Source organism: Penicillium psychrofluorescens (genome assembly GCF_964197705.1).
Source record: "Penicillium psychrofluorescens genome assembly, chromosome: 1".
In the NCBI taxonomy this organism is placed as follows: domain Eukaryota; kingdom Fungi; phylum Ascomycota; class Eurotiomycetes; order Eurotiales; family Aspergillaceae; genus Penicillium; species Penicillium psychrofluorescens.
The window spans coordinates 4,308,978-4,328,624 of NC_133439.1; the positions used below are offsets into that span (position 1 = coordinate 4,308,978).

At 52.4% G+C, this 19,647-nt stretch overlaps 7 protein-coding genes across 7 annotated transcripts; 3 read left to right on the forward strand and 4 right to left on the reverse strand.

The window, feature by feature from the left end:
* Positions 1–120: 120 nt before the first annotated feature.
* PFLUO_LOCUS1618 (uncharacterized protein) lies at positions 121–1,044 on the reverse strand (the record flags this gene model as incomplete). The annotated part of the gene is made up of 1 exon (XM_073778673.1): positions 121–1,044. The coding sequence occupies one exon, from the start codon at positions 1,042–1,044 to the stop codon at positions 121–123; it is 924 nt and encodes a 307-aa protein (XP_073635704.1).
* Positions 1,045–4,342: 3,298 nt separating this feature from the next.
* PFLUO_LOCUS1619 (uncharacterized protein) lies at positions 4,343–5,308 on the reverse strand (the record flags this gene model as incomplete). The annotated part of the gene is made up of 4 exons (XM_073778674.1): positions 4,343–4,536; positions 4,590–4,691; positions 4,743–4,972; positions 5,031–5,308. The coding sequence occupies 4 exons, from the start codon at positions 5,306–5,308 to the stop codon at positions 4,343–4,345; spliced, it is 804 nt and encodes a 267-aa protein (XP_073635705.1).
* A 548-nt stretch (positions 5,309–5,856) lies between these two features.
* Positions 5,857–6,855, forward strand: PFLUO_LOCUS1620 (uncharacterized protein; the record flags this gene model as incomplete). The annotated part of the gene is made up of 2 exons (XM_073778675.1): positions 5,857–6,659; positions 6,831–6,855. The coding sequence occupies 2 exons, from the start codon at positions 5,857–5,859 to the stop codon at positions 6,853–6,855; spliced, it is 828 nt and encodes a 275-aa protein (XP_073635706.1).
* Positions 6,856–7,083: 228 nt separating this feature from the next.
* Positions 7,084–8,299, reverse strand: PFLUO_LOCUS1621 (uncharacterized protein; the record flags this gene model as incomplete). Its single annotated transcript, XM_073778676.1, has 3 exons — positions 7,084–7,136; positions 7,191–7,454; positions 7,513–8,299. 3 exons carry the CDS (start codon positions 8,297–8,299, stop codon positions 7,084–7,086), a joined length of 1,104 nt encoding a protein of 367 aa, XP_073635707.1.
* A 419-nt stretch (positions 8,300–8,718) lies between these two features.
* PFLUO_LOCUS1622 (uncharacterized protein) lies at positions 8,719–10,068 on the forward strand (the record flags this gene model as incomplete). Its single annotated transcript, XM_073778677.1, has 1 exon — positions 8,719–10,068. One exon carries the CDS (start codon positions 8,719–8,721, stop codon positions 10,066–10,068), a length of 1,350 nt encoding a protein of 449 aa, XP_073635708.1.
* A 622-nt stretch (positions 10,069–10,690) lies between these two features.
* On the forward strand, positions 10,691–12,617 carry PFLUO_LOCUS1623 (uncharacterized protein; the record flags this gene model as incomplete). Its single annotated transcript, XM_073778679.1, has 2 exons — positions 10,691–10,753; positions 10,839–12,617. The coding sequence occupies 2 exons, from the start codon at positions 10,691–10,693 to the stop codon at positions 12,615–12,617; spliced, it is 1,842 nt and encodes a 613-aa protein (XP_073635709.1).
* Positions 12,618–13,655: 1,038 nt separating this feature from the next.
* PFLUO_LOCUS1624 (TATA-binding protein-associated factor mot1) lies at positions 13,656–19,513 on the reverse strand (the record flags this gene model as incomplete). Its single annotated transcript, XM_073778680.1, has 3 exons — positions 13,656–13,947; positions 14,012–19,435; positions 19,503–19,513. The coding sequence occupies 3 exons, from the start codon at positions 19,511–19,513 to the stop codon at positions 13,656–13,658; spliced, it is 5,727 nt and encodes a 1,908-aa protein (XP_073635710.1).
* Positions 19,514–19,647: the final 134 nt, after the last annotated feature.

Consider the following 19,647-nt stretch of genomic DNA (forward strand, 5'->3'; position numbering starts at 1 on the left):
GGATAACATAGATTACATAGATGGTATCGATTGATGTCAAAATTTACTATGTTATAAAAATTGAAAACTGTCATGTACATGTGTATCTTGTTACAATCGCTCGAATAACGGCCAGCGTCATCAGACAGTGGATGCAGGAGACGGAAGTGAACAGATCGCCGGCAATGGGATTTCATAGCAGCGTGTCCCCGGCGATGCCGAAATGAGCTGCAAAGGCCAACTCATTGCCCACTTCCACTCAATGGGCACAATACTGTCAATGCCATACACCTCTCGATTCGGAGTGCCTTTGAGCCACCACATATCCTCCGAGATTTTTACCATGGCAAAAAGATATGCCAGAATCACCAGGGCCCGCGGCCGCCTCTCAGAAGCAAGTTGCGTGAAGTGACTTGGCACCACCGGTGGGAATCCATTCAGGATCCGGCGGACCACGAAATCCGGTTGCTCCTCACTAACGGCAAGGAACATCATTTCCAAGTAACCAACGCTCTTACTATAAGCCTCTGTTGTTTCCTGGCACCATTCTTCTTCGTCACGGCGGTACTGAAGCAAAAACTGAAACGGTTTGGCGGGGACATCATGGAACGAAAATTTGTTATCCTTGTTCCAGATGCTAGGCTGTGCGAAGAAAAGGGAACAGAGTGACGACTTCGAGTTGACAAGAGTCCAATAGACCGATTGCAAGATCACCCGCACGCCGCGAGCAACCGACAGCCACAGGATCGGCGGCTCATAAGGTCCGGTTGAGGGTTCCGAGCGGAGAAATATTGTATAGAGAGAGATGAGAATGGCATTGATACAGACGGATTCGACTTCCGGCCCGGTATCTTTGTATGTCAGGCTGCGGTGCTGCTGTAGGGAAGAGTCGATATAGCCATGATGTGCAGGACGTAGCTTATTCGCTTCCTCCGGGACCATGGTGGAGCGATGTGCTGCCCCGATAGCGAGCAGCGTGTGAAGTAGCGGCTCGTACTCAAACGCCATCTGCGGGACCGTCACACTCCACATAGCGCCAACCGAAGGTAGCTGGGCAGAGCTCATGGTTTGCGCTGTTTGGGTCACGTAGTGGTGTATTAAGCGCATGTCCATGATCCGCAGTGCTCCCAATTCTGGGGAGCCTAGTCCGGATGTAGGGCTTGGCTGTGGAATCCTTTGGGGGACAGCTCTGGATCTCTGATCCGGTACATAGGCACGCTTTACTACCGATCGATATTCACATGAAACCTTATGCCGTGCGCAGTCGCCGCATTTTGGCTGTTGTTCATCGCACTGTATCATTGGGTTAGCATGGGGCCATGATGGTTAACAAAAGAACGCATATAGTTACCTTGACCTTGCGGGCCTTGCATCGTTGGCAGCCTTTAGTGGACTTGCGGTGGCTCAAACGTGGTGGCATGATTGACGGGTCTCACAGATCCGTGCACTTCTAACGCTCGGTTTCGGGATCATCAAGAACGCGAGGCAGACAGTGGGGAGCATATAAAATCCTCCACAACACCAACCCAACAAGGCTGAGAACAAATTGCAGTTTTCACCCCTATGGCTCATTGCGTAAGTTGGGGAACCGCAGAGGGGGCCGGGGGCCAGCCAAGCAGTCAAGTACCGACGAATCAATTGCTGAAATAGCGGCCCCCACCTTTTTAACGCCCCAAAAGGTAATGACATCTATACCAGACAAAAGGGCGCAAGGATGAGTGATCATTAAATAGAGATTCCTACTTTGTTACAGGAAATGCTCCGAAATATGACAGTTGTTGGGTAATGTTTGATTATATTCAGCTTTTAAGCTGTTGCCACCAGCATTAGGATCATATTCATTCCCTTGCCCATTCATCTATCAATTTGGCCACATGGTATTTTGTGGTCCAGCCCAAATCCGCTTCAATTCCGGACAGAATTTCGAGAACGGCATCCTGTTCATGCTGATCTTCGAACACCTGGCCAGCAACAAACAAAGCTTGGACAGAGTTGATCCGAACCGAATCTGTCGGACTCGCAAGACTGATACCGCAGATTTCTCGAGCGTGGCATGCGGCCTCTTTCAAAGCATGTCGATAAGATCTTAGCCGCGCAGACACTGTTGACCGAATTGCCGTAGATTCTTGTGGTTTGTTAACTAATAGCAATATGATGGCTTGGTGATAGCTCTGTATAGTCGCGGCGCATAAAGGTAAGTCGAACCAAATCTGCTCGAAGCTGTCTCGACTCGGTGCTCGAGTTCGCGCAGTTGCAGTAAAGGTCGATGGAAGACAATCATGCCAAGTCTCCAACTCGGCCATCAACATGTTCCACCGATCTGTGAGGAACTCTTGGGTCAACCCAATTTGCGATCGCTGTCCGCGAGGAAGTACATAGTCCTCCGGGACTAAGGAATCTCCGGCAGTGAGATGATTGGCTAGTTTACCAAGAAGCCACGTGAGTTCATTAGCTTTGATGACTTCTTCACTCTCTCCAGAATTGCCGATGTCCGTAGAGCTTAAAGGAATAAATGGTAGGAGAACGCCGTGTTCGTCTGTGACTAGGCCTGCATTCTGCCAGAAACGCACATCCTTTAGGTCAAGACGCGTCTGAGTCTCACTTATAACTAGATAAGTTAGCCAGTTTGTACGTCGATGAGATCGATTCTGAAGCTCACAGGCACATAGCAAATCTTGTCTTGCGAGGCTCCAGAATACCGGGCCTTTGACCGCTGTCCTCGGAATGATGACTGGTGACTGGGTTGGCGTAGACTCCGATTCATCATTGAATAGAGGTAAAACACTTAAATGTGCTCTCCACGCCGTGCCGGGGGCATCCATCAACTCGTAGGTGCATAATATGGCCACAGCGGCCAGCATCTCTTCTTTTTCGGCTGGGTTGTCAATATACGTTCTCAGGTCGATCGCTGTCTTTAAAAAGCCAAGGGCTTGGTCATAATATTTTGCCGCTTGATAATGCCAGATATTCCTGCGTGTCAAAGAAAGAGCATGGCTGTTGCGTTTTTTGGTTTCGTTTGCAATATGATATAGATGCCAGAGGTGCTTTGCAGCAAGAGCACATACTGCAGATTTCAATAATGGCTTCGATGCTGCAATTACAGGAACCTTTGATGAGAAGTATGCCGTGGTATCAAAAAGATCCATCCTGAGGAAAGGAAAGTTAGCCACCAGACAGGTATGAAAAAAAAAAATCCTTTGTACTGACCACTGGCCTGGGCTTTCTTTAAAATGTCGCAATAGATGTGAGGCAATCACATTTTGATCTATCTCTGTCGTGTCTCTAGCATTATAAACCGAGTAGTCTCCATGGTGAGGTGTATCTGGTGTGGATGTATAGTGTAAAGTGGCGGTTTGAGCAGAATCCTCGCCTGGTGCCTCGTAGGCAGAAGTATCGCCATTCTGTATGCCTGAATTTGTTCCTTGGTTTTCGAGCCGGGGACAGTTGTCATCTGCAATTTCATCTGCACTAGCTCCATCCTCTTGCAGCTGTGTTAAGCTATCATGTGCGTACGGGTCTTGGATTTGAACAAAAGTCACTGTCACATTTTAGCAAGAGTCAAACACAACTAGATTAATACGTACGCTCATCCGGGACTCTCACCCAGGTATGATCTTCTTCAAATAGCGCTGAATGATTCACTCGTAAGCCAGCCTTACGTTTCCGCTTCCGCCTCGCAGGGCCACGGAAGATAGATTGCTCCCCGTAAGCACAATCCCGACAAGCTTTTACACAAGGGCCACAAATTGGCTTGGCTTCGTCACATTTCAACTTTCGACCTTTACAAGTCAAACTAGAACACTGTGTGGGTCATCATTCGCGAAGTAGGTATTGATATGAAGACCTACCAGCCGAAGTAGGAGCGCATTCCTGCCGGAAGAATGTAGATCTTCGGCGGTGCCGGCAAAGTGGCAGAGATGTGACCTCTGAAGCTTAAACTTGAAACAGACCCAACGATTCAATAAAGGGTAGGTAAAAACGTGCACTGTGTTGGTTGAAGGTACGTAGCGTGGTAATTCGGCTTGTCGTCCAAATGAAGAGGGGAAAATTGACTCGGAAAGATTGCCACAATCACTCGGCTCGTTAACTGCATTGGACTCGACGCCCCACTTGCTGATCGTGGGGTCAGGTCCGATGCTTGGAGACATTGTTGCAAAGTAAACCAAAGTAGCAATGCCAAAACAGAAATGTCTGCTATTGTGCACATTCATATGCCTCCCATCAACTTTAATTCTGCCAGCTCCTATTCCAACATGATGTTTTAGTATATATTTTAGTTTACCATTGCATACTCCATTGATGACATCGGTCATAATGCATTAGTATGACTAGTTTGAAAGAGCCTATTTGACTAGAAAGACTACTACCGAGCAGTATATCCGCCATCCACAGGCATGCAGACACCAGTCATCCAGCTGGCATCATCACTAGCTAATACCACCGCCATTTTCGCAATATCATCTGGCACCCCAGGTCCATTGAATGGGTGTCGGCGTTTCAAATCATCCAAAGATGTCATGTGTGTGGTAGTCTCCTGGAAGATCGCAGTCTGGGTATCTGCACACGAAATCAGCGTGATTCTAGTGAATTATACCTCAATATAAACATACAACCCGGGCAAATGGCATTGACATGAATCCGATGCTGCGCATAGTCCAAGGCCACTTGCCTTGTCAGGCTGCTCACAGCTCCTTTCGAGGCACAGTAAGAAGCTAGCAATATAATTAGTACTGTTAAATGACAAGTAACCTCATCATACTTACCGTTATATTCACCCCCAATAATGCCCATGATTGAGGACATGTTAATAATCCACCCACGGTCTCCCGAGGGATGAGGTTCCTGTCCAAGCATCTGCGTAAGGGCATACTTGCAGCCCAAAAACACCGATTTGGTATTGACCCGCATAGTGGTATCCCAGGTCGACTCATCGGTCAAGTGGCAAAGAGCCGGAGTGCGAGCTTCAATCGAAATTCCGGCATTGTTCACTAGGCTAGAAGCGTAATTTTGTCAACTGGAATATCTTGGTAGCGGATATAACACATCCTTACATGTCCAGACGCCCGTACTCGATGATCGCTTTTGAAACGAGATTTTTCATCTGTTCCGCATCGCCAACGTCTGTCTGCACAAAGATGGCTTTTCCGCCAGCGTTGGTGAGGATGGTGTGCGTGCTCTCAGATTCTTCGGCCAACCGTGCTGTCGGAGTTAAATCGGCACAAACTACCTTGGCCCCCTCACGAGCATAACGGATACAGATTGCTCTACCCAGCCCAGATGAGGAGCCGGTGACAATTGCGACTTTATCCTGAAGGCGGAGGGATGCCATAGTCATGGGTATAGAACAAAACACGTCTTAGAAGTGCGTAGTAGAATATATACAAAGGAAATAGACTTCAATAAATAGTCACAAAGAATCAGCAAAGGAAACCCTTTCCCTATGTGTCATGTCCCACGTGCCCATACTCGGGTGAAACTCTTCATTCGGGTAGTGGAGTGCATACGGCTAATTACCCCTCAGAATCGTCAGATATGGACGCTAGCTTGAACGGGCGAATTATCAGTGAGACCTGCAATCGACAAGAAACCGTAGAAGTGGAATAAGCTGGAAAGCAGTAAGCTTGGTGACGGAGACCAGAAATTCCCTCGAATCTGAAGTCTGTTCTATAGATCGAGATGATGCCTCGGCTGCACAGACCAGCTGATGTCATCCCTTCCGGTCTTCTTCCAAGGCTTTGGACTCTCCCCAATTGTGATTCTGAATACCCTCGATGATTGTTCGTGCTGTTTTCGCGGTCAAGGTCCAATCAATTTAATTGAAAATTTGGCCTCAGAGGCTGTCTCGGTCGACTGACTCCCTCTTCCCCCTTCGCCATCATGGCCACCACGTTCACGGCCACGTCTTCCCAACCTGCCACCCTCTCCCCGGCAATCCTCCTCGTCTACCCAGTGACCTTGCTGCTTGGATCGCTCTTCTCTGTGGTTTCGCCAACAGCACGCTCCTCGAGATCCCAAAACGCACAACCCTCGGCGCCTCTTGCCCCCTCCCTCGCGGCCGACCTGCACCTGTCCCAAAACCCCGTCAACTACTTTGCTCGAAAGAACAATATCTTCAACCTCTATTTCGTCAAGATAGGCTGGCTATGGACAACGGTGGCCTTTGCGTCTTTGCTCCTTTTCCAGTCCGTATACCGCTCCGCCGCGTCTCGCCAGTCGTCCCAGCTCCAACAGCAAGCACGACTCCGCCGGTCACTGCAAACTTTCCTCCGCTGGACCCTCGCCACGACAGTATGGTATCTGACCACACAGTGGTTTTTCGGTCCGGCCATCATCGATCGCGGATTCGTGATCACGGGCGGGAAGTGTCAACAAGCTCTGGAACAGGTGGGAAAGGCGAATACAGAAGTTAGCGCCTCGGTCGAACTGGAGACTTTATTTACGGCTGCCGCATGCAAGACTGCTGGTGGAGCATGGCAAGGGGGGCACGATATCAGTGGTCATGTGCTGATGCTGGTATTGGCTACGGCAATCTTGACTTTCGAAGCGGTCGGAATTGGAGCTTTTCCTTCGTTTCTGCGCACCACACGCCTGGCAAGTGACAGCGGCCGTGAGCGAAAACCCAGTGACCCTGAGATTTCATCGGCAGGAGACTTGAATCGCTCGTCAGACTTAGTCAGAACGTGGGTTTCTCGTTTTGTTTGTGGAGTTGTGCTCTTGGGTTGGTGGATGCTCTTTATGACCGCTATTTGGTTCCATACGTGGTTGGAGAAGGTATGTCGTGGCTTTTCCAACAAGATTTACGGGTTGAAATCACCCCTCAAGATAACATGGCTGACCTTTGCCTTTTCTAGTGGTCCGGCTTGTTCATTGCTCTAAGCGCAGTTTATGCCATTTACATACTTCCGAGAAAGCTTGCATTGTGGAGGGATGTGGTCGGGATCCCAGGAGTATGAGTATACAGATTTTTTTGCATTTTAAGAGCGATGTTTTCGGCCCAGGCAGATGCCACACGCTGTATATTGATCATAGATTCAGTTGTTTCGAAATATGAAAGCTCTGTGCTGAACTTTGCTAGCACAGAAGAATTGGAATATTTTATCTCAATCATTTGGCCTCAATTGGCTTGGGCTCTTCTCCCAAATATCCATTACGGAAAGCTGGGAATCGTCAACACAGAGTTAACTCCAGTGGTCCGCATTGGTTTGACTCACCTCCTGGGATCAAGGCCGACGCATACATCACCCGGGTAATCGGTCGCAGATCCTCTGGCGTCAGGCCAGCTGAGATGGAAAGGTCCATATAGGGATCCCACGCAGTGATGATGGCGTCTGCGTACACTTTCAGATCGACTGCGCGATCTTTCTCCGTGGTCTGGAGTGACTGGCACTGGATACCCATACATGTCCCAAACTCTCGAAAAGCCAGGCGGAATTTAATGTTGCGCTCGAGATAGCGGTTGATCTCGAACAGATTGTCTGCAGACGGTCCAGTCAGTTGGAGACTTGCAAGCCAAAGATGAATGGGGAAACCAACAAATTTGCTCAAAACATCGCCCTGCAAGATTCGCGGCCCAGGTCTCCTTCTCGGAGAACCAATGCGCCGTCCACAGGGTCATCCCCAAGTCCAACGGGTCGCTAGAAACAAAATGCTCTCCTTTGCGATCCATCACGCGCTTATAATCAGCGATCTCCTCCGTCAATACTTCACCGTCACCAGCTTTCATGGCTGCCGCCTGCAGCAGTCGGAAAACGACATAGCCGTCGATTGGGTCCAAATTTCCCTCGGATGAAACCAGCGGCGCCGACAAGTCTATCGCCATCTTCCAGACCATGCGCGGTTGTGCTGCCGCTCGGTCTACGAAGAAGCGTGGGTGGATTGCTTTCGCGAGGGCGACAGCTTGCCGGTTGAATGTCGGGTCGCCCGAGGCCATCGACATACGGTTTAACGCAAACATCCAGATTGTCAGGTAATGGTGATATTGTCCATCGCCGTCTGATCCGCGCTCGTCTGTCTTTCCAATGCGTAATCCGCCACCCATGGGATTATTGTCTGTGGCTCCCGGCAGCCGCCTTTCACCGTCGCGTGTGCGACCTAATACATCATGTACCGTCTCAACCAGCCGCCGTGCTAGGACGAGATACCTGTCATCGCCGGGGTCATCTCCACCCGCTCTGGTGTACTCTCTATGCATTGTCAATAGGTTGATCACTCCGTACGCGTCTGTCCACAGATATCGTCCGCGATGGCCGCCGGATCTCAAAGGTGGCGACCAGTGCTCTGGGTCTGATATGCTGGAGAAGCTGCCGTAGAGTGATTGCATGGCTTGCCCGAAGCGATCCAAGCGCGGAGATGGACTGCTTATTGGGAGAGCCATCTCGGCGGAGTTGGTGAGGGGAGCTCGGATATAGATGTGCTTGATGGTAGTGTTTGCTCAGAGAAGTGTTTTAATGAACACCGCTTAAAGAACTGCATTCGTAATTGCAAAGCTCCATACTTAGTGATTGGAAGCTTGACCGGTTCTGATATCCCTGCCAAAGGAACATCTGAAGTCATGATGACTGTGCGTTGACCCAGCGGTGATCTCATCAGGCGTTGCCGCTGGAAATTGTCTGCCAACAACGTATGTTGCGGATGATGGCAATATGGGCTAATTCATGTATCGTTTGTTGGATGTTCCCATAGTAGTGTTAGATCTTTCAATCTATGCGTCTTGCATCACTTCGCCGAATACCAACCTCCATGGCGCAACTACAGCAACTGTTCAACAACGCGGCGCAACCCCTGCCGGCAATCAAAGACCAAAGCTTTGGATCTCACTTTGACAGCTATGCAGACAAGCAAGTAGTTCTTCTGGGCGACGGCAGCCATGGCACGTCGGAATTCTATTCTGCACGAGCGGAGATCACTAAACGACTGATCGAGCGTCATGGCTACACGATGGTTGCAGTCGAAGCCGACTGGCCCGATGCAGAGACCATTGATCGGTATGTGAGGCTGCGTCCAGGTCCTAAGGCACATATTGGAGGTGTGGCCAAGGGGTACGAGCCATTCAAGCGGTTTCCCACCTGGATGTGGCGCAACCGCGAGATGCAGGACCTGGTTGAGTGGATGCGTGATTGGAATCGGACCGTGCCACCGGACCGGCGCGCTGGATTCTACGGACTCGATCTGTATAGTATGGGCACATCCATTCGGGCCGTCATCGACTACCTAGACAGGATAGACCCGAAGGCAGGCAAAGAAGCACGACGACGCTACGGGTGTCTAGAGCCCTGGGTGGATGACCCAACGACTTATGGTCTGGCCTCGCTTCGAGGCATGGAGACCTGTGAGAGCCAGGTGATGGAGATGTTGCACGATCTGTTAGAGCGACGGCTGGAATACGCGCAGCATGACGTGCGTGATGGCGAGGAATACCACAGCGGCGAACAGAATGCGTATCTGGTACGAGACGCAGAGAAGTACTACAAGGCGATGTACTACAGCTCTGCGAGCTCGTGGACATTGCGCGACACACACATGTTCGACACTCTGCACCGGCTGCTCGAGCACCGCCCGCCGCCGGCGAACAAGGCCATCGTATGGGCGCACAACTCGCACGTTGGCGATGCCCGCTACACGAGCATGGGCATCCGACGCAACGAAGTGAACATCGGCCAGCTCTGCCGCGAGCGACTGGGTCGTGATAACGTCGCCATTCTCGGGTGTGGCACCCACACGGGCACCGTTGCCGCAGCCCACGAATGGGACGACGACATGGAGGTCATGGCCGTGAATCCGTCCCGAGATGACAGCTGGGAGATGGTCGCTCACGACACGGGGATCCCAAGCTTTCTGCTCGATCTGCGTCGAGACCGCATGGATCCCGCTCTACGCGCGGCTATGGCTGCAGAAAATCGCCTCGAGCGGTTCATTGGCGTCATCTATCGTCCGGACACTGAGCGCATCTCGCACTATTCGCTCTCTTATCTTCATAACCAGTTCGATGGCTATGTCTGGTTTGACCGTACTCAGGCCGTCCAGCCGTTGGAGGTCCTTCAGCCGGCGACTCCTCTTGGGAAGGGAGAGACGTATCCATTTGGACTTTAGGTCGCAGGGTGAAATTGGTGCTGGTTGCTCTCTGTCCGTAACTTTTCGATCTATAATGAGATTTCCGCATATGCGCTGAACAGACCTTGTTCTCAAGAGCTCACCACCAACTGACCTCAACGACTTTTACCCACTACATAGGATCTCGAATTTCTCTAAACAATATTGACCCCTACTAAGCAATTGCGGAAATAACCTTCTTGTCTTCGTTAATGATCTCTCGTTTTTCCTTCCTCTTATACTCGATAAGCTTCCTGTGGTTGTTGGCAAGTACTTCCCAGCAGTTGCCTTATCATGGCCGCTACTCTACAAAGACTGATAGAAGCCAAGAAGAATCTAGTAGAGAGATAAATAGTGTCTCTGCGGTGAGCAAGGGTTGCTTCGGGTCAGGTGCCTTTATTGACATTTATGCCTGAGGCACCAACTGTGTGAGACAGCTGAGTCAAGGACTGACGTAACGGTTAATAACTAGCCCGCGTTTGTTGTTTACAGTTTCCCTCGATCACCAAAACAACAACACAACCACCTCGTCTCCTCGTTCGCCCTTCACCGTTTTCTTCAAATTATTCCATTTCATTAAAAACTCCGCATCTGCTACGATTACTCATTGACCTCTTGAACCATGGCGGTGCGCCGTTCTGCCCGCCTGCGCAGCACCAGCGCTGAGGTATCTGAGAATCCCGAGGTGAGCACGATGGATGTCCCAGCAACGCCCCTTGGAGGGCTTCACAACCGACTTGACCTGAACTAACGATGACTCCTTGCCTCAGACCCATGATTCTGTTTCCCATCCAGACAATGTTGCCCGGCTGCCTTCTGTCGTGGAAGGCGAGGAAGCCGAGGGAACGCAATCTCCTCAGTTCCGAACGCCCAAAGCTAAAAACGCACACACCCAGAAAACTCCAAAGTCATCTGCTCGCAAACAACCTGTTGAGACCAAGACACCTACTAGTGCAAGATTCCCCCGCCCGCCGCTGGAGGAAATGCATCCGAGCAAGGCGCAACAGAGTACGTCCAAACAAGCGGACTCGGGCCTCGTTTTAGGCTTCAACCCTGTCAAAAAAGACGCCAATGGCAACGTTGTGAAGGACAGCGTTGCCGACAACACTCCAACCAAGCCAAAGGCGTCTCCCGCTGCCAGTCAATTTGGAACTCCGGGGTACGAGTTCAAGTTCTCCTGCCAAGAGGCCCAGCTCAGCGATGAGGCCAAGCGCCTAATGGACAGCGTTCGTGAGGATGTTGCACGCATCAAGTCGCAGATGGTCCAAGACAAATCAAAGCAGGATCAGGATGCCGAGAAACAACTCCATGGAGATCGGAAGATCGCAATGCCCAAAGGCAAAGCTGGTCGGTTCAGCGATGTGCACATGGCCGAGTTCAAGAGGATGGACTCCATTGCTGGACATCCTTCGTCCTTCCGGGCCACGCCTGGTCGCTTCCAACCCGTGACCCAGTCTCTGAAACGGACCAAGTCCAAGGCGCAGCTGGATGAGCCGGACTCTCAAAATTCGTCTCCTTCGCGCCCTACGGTCAAACCCACGGCCGCACCTACGCCTGTTGTGACAGCTAAACGCATCAAACACAATACATCTGACGATGCTACGACCGTCCGCACGACCAGTGAAAAGACCGAGGCGCCTCCGAAGCCGGCTCCTCCACGCATTCGCCCAGTCGTTCGCAGTTCTCTCTTGACTCCGACTCGGGCTTCTATCGCGCGGTCTGCCAGTCTCAAGGCTTCCAAGACCTCCTTGATTCCCTCCCTCCAGCGCTCTCCCTCTACCAAAAATGTGTCCACCCCCCGAACCCCGAGGACCGAGTTCAATCCACGACTCAAAAGCAACTTGCCGAGCCTGGGTAACCTCAAATCCATTCTCCGTCGCCATCAGCCCCTGTTCTCCCGCGACCCAGCCAAGCTTGCGGCCGGCACTCACGTCGCTGCTCCTAACTTCGACCCTGACACGCATATGGAAGGAACTGAGGGCCCAGCTGAAGCTGGCCCTACTCCCTCGCCCAAGAAACACGTCGAATTCACCCCAAGTGTCAAGTCTCGCCATGAATTGACTCAGACTTCGCCTTCTCCCTCCAAGGTGCCCTCCAAACTGCCGCGCTCCACTTCGTCAAATGTGCTCTATCCGACTCTGCCGATGCTGACCCCGGAGGAAAACACTACAGCCAAGTCCTTCCCGGCTAAATCTCCAACTATTCGTCAGGTGCGCCAGTCTGACGCTTGCGCGCAGCCCTCCTACCCCGAGCTTCCGGTGGTTGCCCATGGCATTGCTCACGGCATTGGTAACAAAAAGCGGCACCGAGAAGATGATGAAGACGATGACGCCGAAAACGTGCCCCCAGCTGATGAGCAGTCGGATGAACGCAGCGCGAAGCGGGTTAAAGCCAACCCGCCCACCCCTAGCCCGATCAAGACTCGCACTATCAAGACCCCCGTGCGGTCCACCCCCGGGCGCATGGGTACTCCTGCCAGTGCGAAATCCCGCAGCGTGCTCAGTTTGAGTCGGCTGAGCATGCTTGCTAAGCCGAAGGGCCGAACGTAGTCATGCGAATAATATGATGGGGCCTGCTACGCCTGGCGCGTTCGGCCTTGACTCCTCAAACCTGCATCTTTATCGATCACAGTCGACTCTTTTTTCAATTCAACCATGTCTTCTTGTTTTGCTTCTTCAATTTATCGTCCCCCGCAGTCGGTCCTTCAACTGCGGTGACAAACTCCAGACCTTTCTTTCGTCTACCTTGAACATCTTTTTTTCGGGCTTCTTGTTTGTGGTTCCCCTTTGGAACATTTTTCATGCTTTCGAAATTTTATTTTGGCTTCCTTCGAAAGGAAGTCCCTGGTGTCTGGCATGCATCTGTGGATGGTTCGAGTGAGATCCAATGGCGGCGCAAGCATGGGTCTACTTTTGTATGTCTGTCTGAGTGTGTTATCGAGACATGCTATTTCCTGTTCGTTCGACACAGATTCCTTTTTGTGCGGTTGGGCTAGTTACCGATGTTGTCTGTTTATGAGATAATGACACTTGAAATGCCTTCTTTCAATCTTGATCCTGTATGATGCTACTACTGTAGGTGTTCGTACCCAAGTTTCATTTCCATGTCAGTAACCCGCAGTCAACTACCAGATGGAAATAGGTGTAAAAGTGAAGCGATGGTATGAAGCATTTCGTTCTTTGTCTATGTACATGCAAGATGGTTATCCATCATGGAGAAGGCTGCAAAACCCCAAGTCTGAAAAAAAAGTGGAGGCTAGAAATACAAGGGGGATTCGAAGGGGAAAAATCAGAGTCTGGTAAACAAAGCAACGCAAAAGCCGCAGAAAACGCACCCCCTGCCCGTGCGCTGGAAAAGAAAATTAGGCAAGATAGAAAGAATTAGGTCTAGAGTGCGGATGATGATAACAGAGAGCAAGAGGGGTGCGGTGATGGGAGGCGTAAGGCGTGACATGAAATTTTCGTTTCAGGAGAAGGAAGATGGTGATATGGAAGCGGAGTGATGGAAGCCGTGGGTTGTAGAGAAGGAAGAGGGCGGTTGATTGGGCGAGGCGCGAAAGAAGAACGAGAAGGATGGCATCATCGTCATCACTTCATTGACGCCAAGAAGGAGTCCAGGTTATATTCTTCCTGGTACTGGCGATCATCCCAGAGCTCGCCGAGATCATCCAGCCAGCCCTTCTTGCCCTTCTCCTTGACTTCGCCGTCGATATCGACCATGTCGACCTCGTTTCCGGCCTGGTCGCCCGGTTTCTCGGCCGTTTCGGCCGTTTCGCTGAGATTGAAGAGGTCCAGGAGCTGGTCTGTGTCCATTGTGCCGAGGCCGGCATTTTGTTGATTGACCACCGTGGAGGCGACGTCGATCTTGAATCGTTGGAGACTGGAGAAGAGAACGGCAATCAGTATGCTTGTAATATAGATAGGGGTCAAAGCAAAGCACTTACTTCAAGATCTTCTCCTCCAATGTACCTCTCGTGATCAAGCGGTAGACATTAACCACCTTCTTCTGGCCGATACGATGCGCGCGGTCCATGGCCTGGATATCCTTCTGCGGGTTCCAGTCGTGCTCCACGAAGATGACAGTGTCTGCTCCCGTGAGATTAAGACCCAGTCCGCCGACGCTGGTGGTGAGAAGCAGAACGTCGTAGCTGGGGTCGGTGTTGAAGCGGTTGACGATGTCCTGGCGCTTGGTGGCCTCGACGCCGCCATCCAGGCGGAGGTATTGCACAGACGGGAGGAGCTTCTTGAGCACATCGTTCTGCACGATATCCAGCATCTCCTTCATCTGGCAGAAGACAAGGGCCCGATGCGGGCTGACATAGCTGGCGCCTGTGTCCAGTTCTCCCTCGGCCGTGTGGTCGAGGCCAATCCCGCAGTCGATCAGAAGATCTCGGAGCGCTGAGAGTTTAGGAGCATGCGACACGTCGCGGATGTTGGACTTCTTGGTCGTCAAGAACTTCTGGACCTCGTCATACTGCTTGTGGCCATCCTTGACCACGAGGGCAGGCGAGTTGCATAGACGACGCATGTACTGCAAGGCTTGGAAGATATGTTCTTTGTCGGAGCGTTCCCCGCTGCCCACCTTGTCCGCCAACTCCTTCTGCTCCTTCTTAGAGAAGTCCTCGAAGAGTTTCTTCTGGAGCTCACTCGGATCACAGTAGTAGTTCTGGATGATCTTAGGCGGAAGATCGTTCAAGACCTCCTCCTTGAGGCGACGAAGCAGGAACGGCAAAACTTGCTTATGCAGTGCCTCGATCGCGAGGGCACCGGCCTCCTGTTCTTTCGATGAGGACTTGCTGAAACGACTGGCGGCAATGGGCTTGGCGAATCGGTCGAGGAACACCTTCTCCGTGCCTAAGAACCCAGGCATCAGGAAATCAAGGAGAGACCACAGTTCCAGGACATTGTTCTGAATCGGTGTGCCCGAGAGAATCAAACGATGGTTGCTAATCAGTCGCTTCGCCGCAAGTGTGATTTTTGCCTTGGGATTCTTGATCAGGTGGCCCTCATCGAGCACGCAGTAGTTCCAGCTGATAGGGTTGAGGATATCGTTATCATTGCGGCAAACATCATAAGAGGTCACAACGATGTCTGCCGTCGTCAGCTGGCTCTGAAGCCTTGCTCGCTCTGCAGGAGGGCCAACGTAGGCAATGCAATTGAGGAACGGCGCATACTGCCGGACTTCCTGCTGCCAATGTCCAGACAGGGAGGGCGGGCAGATGATCAAGGAAGGAAGCTTGCGAGAATCGAGCGCTTGGGTCTTGGCATACTCCTCAGCCCGCAGGTGGTGGTCACTGGCAACGATGCAAATGGTCTGAAGAGTTTTTCCGAGACCCATATCATCACAGAGAATGCCGTGCAGATTGTAGCGGTTGAGGAAAGCAAGCCAATTGACACCATCCTGCTGATACGGACGGAGTTCAGCCTTTATGGCAACTGGAATCTCAAACGGCTCCACCTTGCGCACATCCAGCATCTGAGACATAAACTTCCGCTCCCGGTCGCGGCCCTTGAGCAGCTCCTCTGAGAAGCCTGGAGGGTCAGGGATTCCAGCTTCCAAGGGAACCAGTTTGACCAGGGTCGCGAATGAAGTGGTCGCCAGCAACCGCACATCATTGTCAGAGTCACTCATCCGTCCAAGAACAGGGACGACGAGGAAGATGACATAGGGCAGGATTCCATCTTCCATGACATGGATGAGATGGTAGATGCATTCAATCGCACCCTGGCGGTGGTGGACATCCAGCGCATTGTTGATTGTCGGCAACACTTTCTCCACCAACATTGTCATGCCTTCAACGGTAATAACACTGCAGATGGTAGCGAAGCATTTGGCTGCCGCATACCGAATCACAGAAAGGCGACATTGCAGTGCTCTGGCGATGACTGGCATGAGACCGGTCACCCACGGGTACAAGCCTGGTTCGAACTTGGGCAGAAGAGCACGAAGAGTAGACAGCCCATCCACGACTTCTTGTCCGAGCTCATTCTCGGGGTTGGTGATGTCCGAGGGGAGCTCATCAGCGGTCAGAGCATCTTTCAGTGGCCGTTCAATCAATGTCGCCAAATTCGGAACCTTCTCCAAAAGATCCGGGCCAAACTTGACGGTCAACTGCTCCAAGGCGTCCTTGGCACCCCGCCGCATAATCCGGGCCTCTCTGGCTTCACGTTCGAACTTGGCTGCGTCAGGATGATCGCGTCGGTCTTCCTCTTTGCGTAGTGACAAAATAGATTTCTCCAAGTTGGCGTTATGCGCGAACTCGGGGGTTTCAGAGGTGTCAATGCAACAGTACTTGACCAAGTTTCCAATGATCTTGTCGACCGGACCACGTTTGGCCGCTCTTGTGTAATGCTCCACCAAAGAGGCAATAGTCGTCGCAGAACGCTGCTGGAGCTCAACGTTCTCCTCCTTCTTGACGCTGTCCATAATGCCCTTGATGATATGGCCTGGCCGCTTGGGGATATCCTGCAAGGCAACCAAAGCGCCGGCAGTTGCAGCCAGGACACGCAAATCCCGCTGTTCCCTCATCGATCGCGCCTCATCCACAGCGGCATTGGCAGTCACGCGGGTGTCGCCCAAAACTTGAGTAGCGGTGATCCGCTGCGCGGGGGTTAAGTTCTTCTTCAGGCGATCAAAGTCAGGTCCAACTATCTGTTCGGCATCGGCGAGTGAGAAGGCATTAGGGCCGGCCTCTGCATCTCCCTGGACAACAACAGCCAATGTTGGCAGTCGAGAGGGCGACACATGTGCGTGGTCACGGAAAGTGTTGATCAACGAATGGCATTGAGCACGGGCGACATGGAGATAGCATGCGATATCGCTATACCAAGCCGGTCTTTCGCCTTCCAGAATTGGTCGAAGGTGCTCACATAGAGTGGAAGTGTACTTGCTATCAGGACCACAGCGCCGGGCATACTCTTCCATCACCATGGCTGAGGCAATCTGGGATGTCGAGGCAGAAAACGTAAGGCCCTCCAAGACTGTCGGCCAGAAACTTGGGAGCTCGTGCTTGTCCCAGAAACAAAGAAGCTCGCCCAGGGCTTTGGAGGCGTAGATTTTGGACCTCAGCATCGTGTCGGCGCCAACAAGGTCAATATCTCCCGATATCATATGCCCGTCAACATTGTGTGCTGAAGGCGGAGGGGTTTCTTTCTTCTCTAATTTGCGCCGGCGTCCAGGTTTCCCCTCGGTAGCGGGTGTTGTCACGGGAGGAGAAGATTTTGTGGATGTTGGGGGAGCAACGGCGACTGGTACGCCCGACGGCTTGATGAACAGTGAAGCATTCATCGGGATGGGGAATCGAGGAACACCAAAAGCGCCAAGAGTCAGAGTGATAAGAGGTTGGATGGAATCCGCCAGTTCGGTCTCGGGCCCAAACGAGCCACACTGCTCGGCAGCTTTGAGAAGCTCCGACCAAACCTGGAGAGAGAGTCTGAGAACGTCTTCGTTGCGTTCCACCAATAGGTTCTGGAAGACCAGGCGAAGCGCCTTGCCATCTGCCCAGTCCGTGCTGCCCTCGCCTTCCAACTGCAAGAACGTCATGAGGGCTCGGAGAACAGCGGAGCGAACGCTGGTGATGGTGTGTCGTAGAAAAGGGTAAAGGCGAGGAACCAATTTTCCAAATGAGGCTTCGGGGTCGTCTGCGGCATTTGCCTTCATTGCATCTAAGACCTGGGTGAACGTGCACAGTTTCGCGAGAAGGTCCATGACAGAACCGGTACTGGCACTGAGATCGTCTTGGAGGTTGGAGAGACAGTCCCACACGATATTCATCAGAGGACCGAGGGTTCCGGAGCGCGACGTCACCAACTCCTCTGCAATGGGGACAAGGGTTGCAGCACTAACAGCTCGAACATCGTCGTCAAAATCAGCCAGGCCTTTCATGACTGCCTCGAGGATACCATCCATCATGGTCGCGTTTTGGACGAGAAGATCCTTCCGGACCGCGACCAGGTATCGTAGGCCAATCATACCGCCATGGCAAACTTCCCACACGGGACGATCCAAGCCCAAATCAACCTGCATGATGATTCGGTAGAGGCATCGATAGACGGAGCGAACAGACTTGGGTGGCAATTGGGACAAAAGGGCACCAAGGGTCTGGCCCACCGTTTCGCGGATTGGAGCGACGACATTGTCCGAGATGTAGTCGCCAAAACGATCGAGCATGAGAACGCAGAGCAAGCGGCATGCAAGGTCATCTAACCACTGGCGATTCAACGCATCATTCTCCGCCCGCTCCTTGCCCTCCGCGCGGCCGGCGGCCGCACCCTGGACGCGAATCACCTCGCGCAAGGCCATTGCGGCACCATGTCGGACCTCCCAATTGGGGTCAAAGATGTCCATTGTGAGAAATTCGCACATGTGTTCCAACGGCCACCCTGAGCCCTGGTCCACGAGATCGGGTTGGATGAGAGGCTTTTCGGGAGCGATGGGCCCTTTGAATTCCGATACGATCTTCGAGTCGTCATCATCTCCGGAACGATCGAGGGAGAAGTAATCCGGCTTGGCCTCGCCATTTTGGGAGTCGCCATTCTCAGTCTTGACGGGATGCGGAGTCGCCGTAGAGAGTGCCGGAGTCGGTACATTTTCCGAGGTTCGTCGGGAAGATGACAAGTCCACCACGCGCACTTTGTTGGCGCCCATCTTGGCGCTCTGCTTGTTCTTGCGTTTGAGCTGATTGAGTTGCCGTTTGCTCAACCCACCTTCTTCCTTGATGGCACTTTCGCTGGGTGACGACAACCGCCGAGAGCTGAGGTCCTGCAAATCGTTCTCCCGGGAAATGGAAATAGACGCTGTCGTTGATTCCCGCTTGGGGGCTGGCGTCACTGCTTTGGAGAACGATTCGGCCTCGTCAATCAAGTCCTCCTCGACGTACTCTCCTGCCAGACCCAACCGACCCGTCAGGGTTTTTTTCTGATAGACCAATCGCGTCACGGGGTCCATGGAGGACAGCGCGTATTCGTACTCTTTGCCTGCACTGCCGAGCAGCCGCTTTCCATACTTGAGGACGGACGCGATATCCAAGCTGTCGAGCTGCAGGCAGGCATTCGCTGCGGGTGGCTGGTCTTCCGGCTTGACCTCGGACTTGATATCCACGTCATCATCGCCTCCCGCGGGCTGGAGCTGCTGGCCATCATCCTCGTTGGGATCATACAGGTCTGCATTGGCGACAATGAGACCGATTGCGCGGGCCGCAGCGGTACGGGTATCCCAGGATTTGGATCGGAGGTAGGGCAGAATGCGCCCGAGAAGATTGAACAGTTCATCCGGGTGCTGCTTCTGCACGTCGCCCAGCTGCTGGGCAGCCGTATTCCGGATCAACTGTGTACTGCCGGTCTCGAGTAACGTGACCAGGCGGTCCAGGCTGGCAGAATAGTGTTAGTGTGCTTATGTAATCGACGCGTCGGAATTGGATGGCAGCAGCAGCTTACCGAGAGCTCATGACGGGCCGTCACTCTGCGGCCGCGAGGCAGTCACGAGACAAGAGAGCAGCTGTCGATCGAGTCAGACTATTAGGGGAACGTGTTGTGGGTGGTGGTGCGCAACAAAAGCCCAAAGGGAAAACCAACCAGTCGC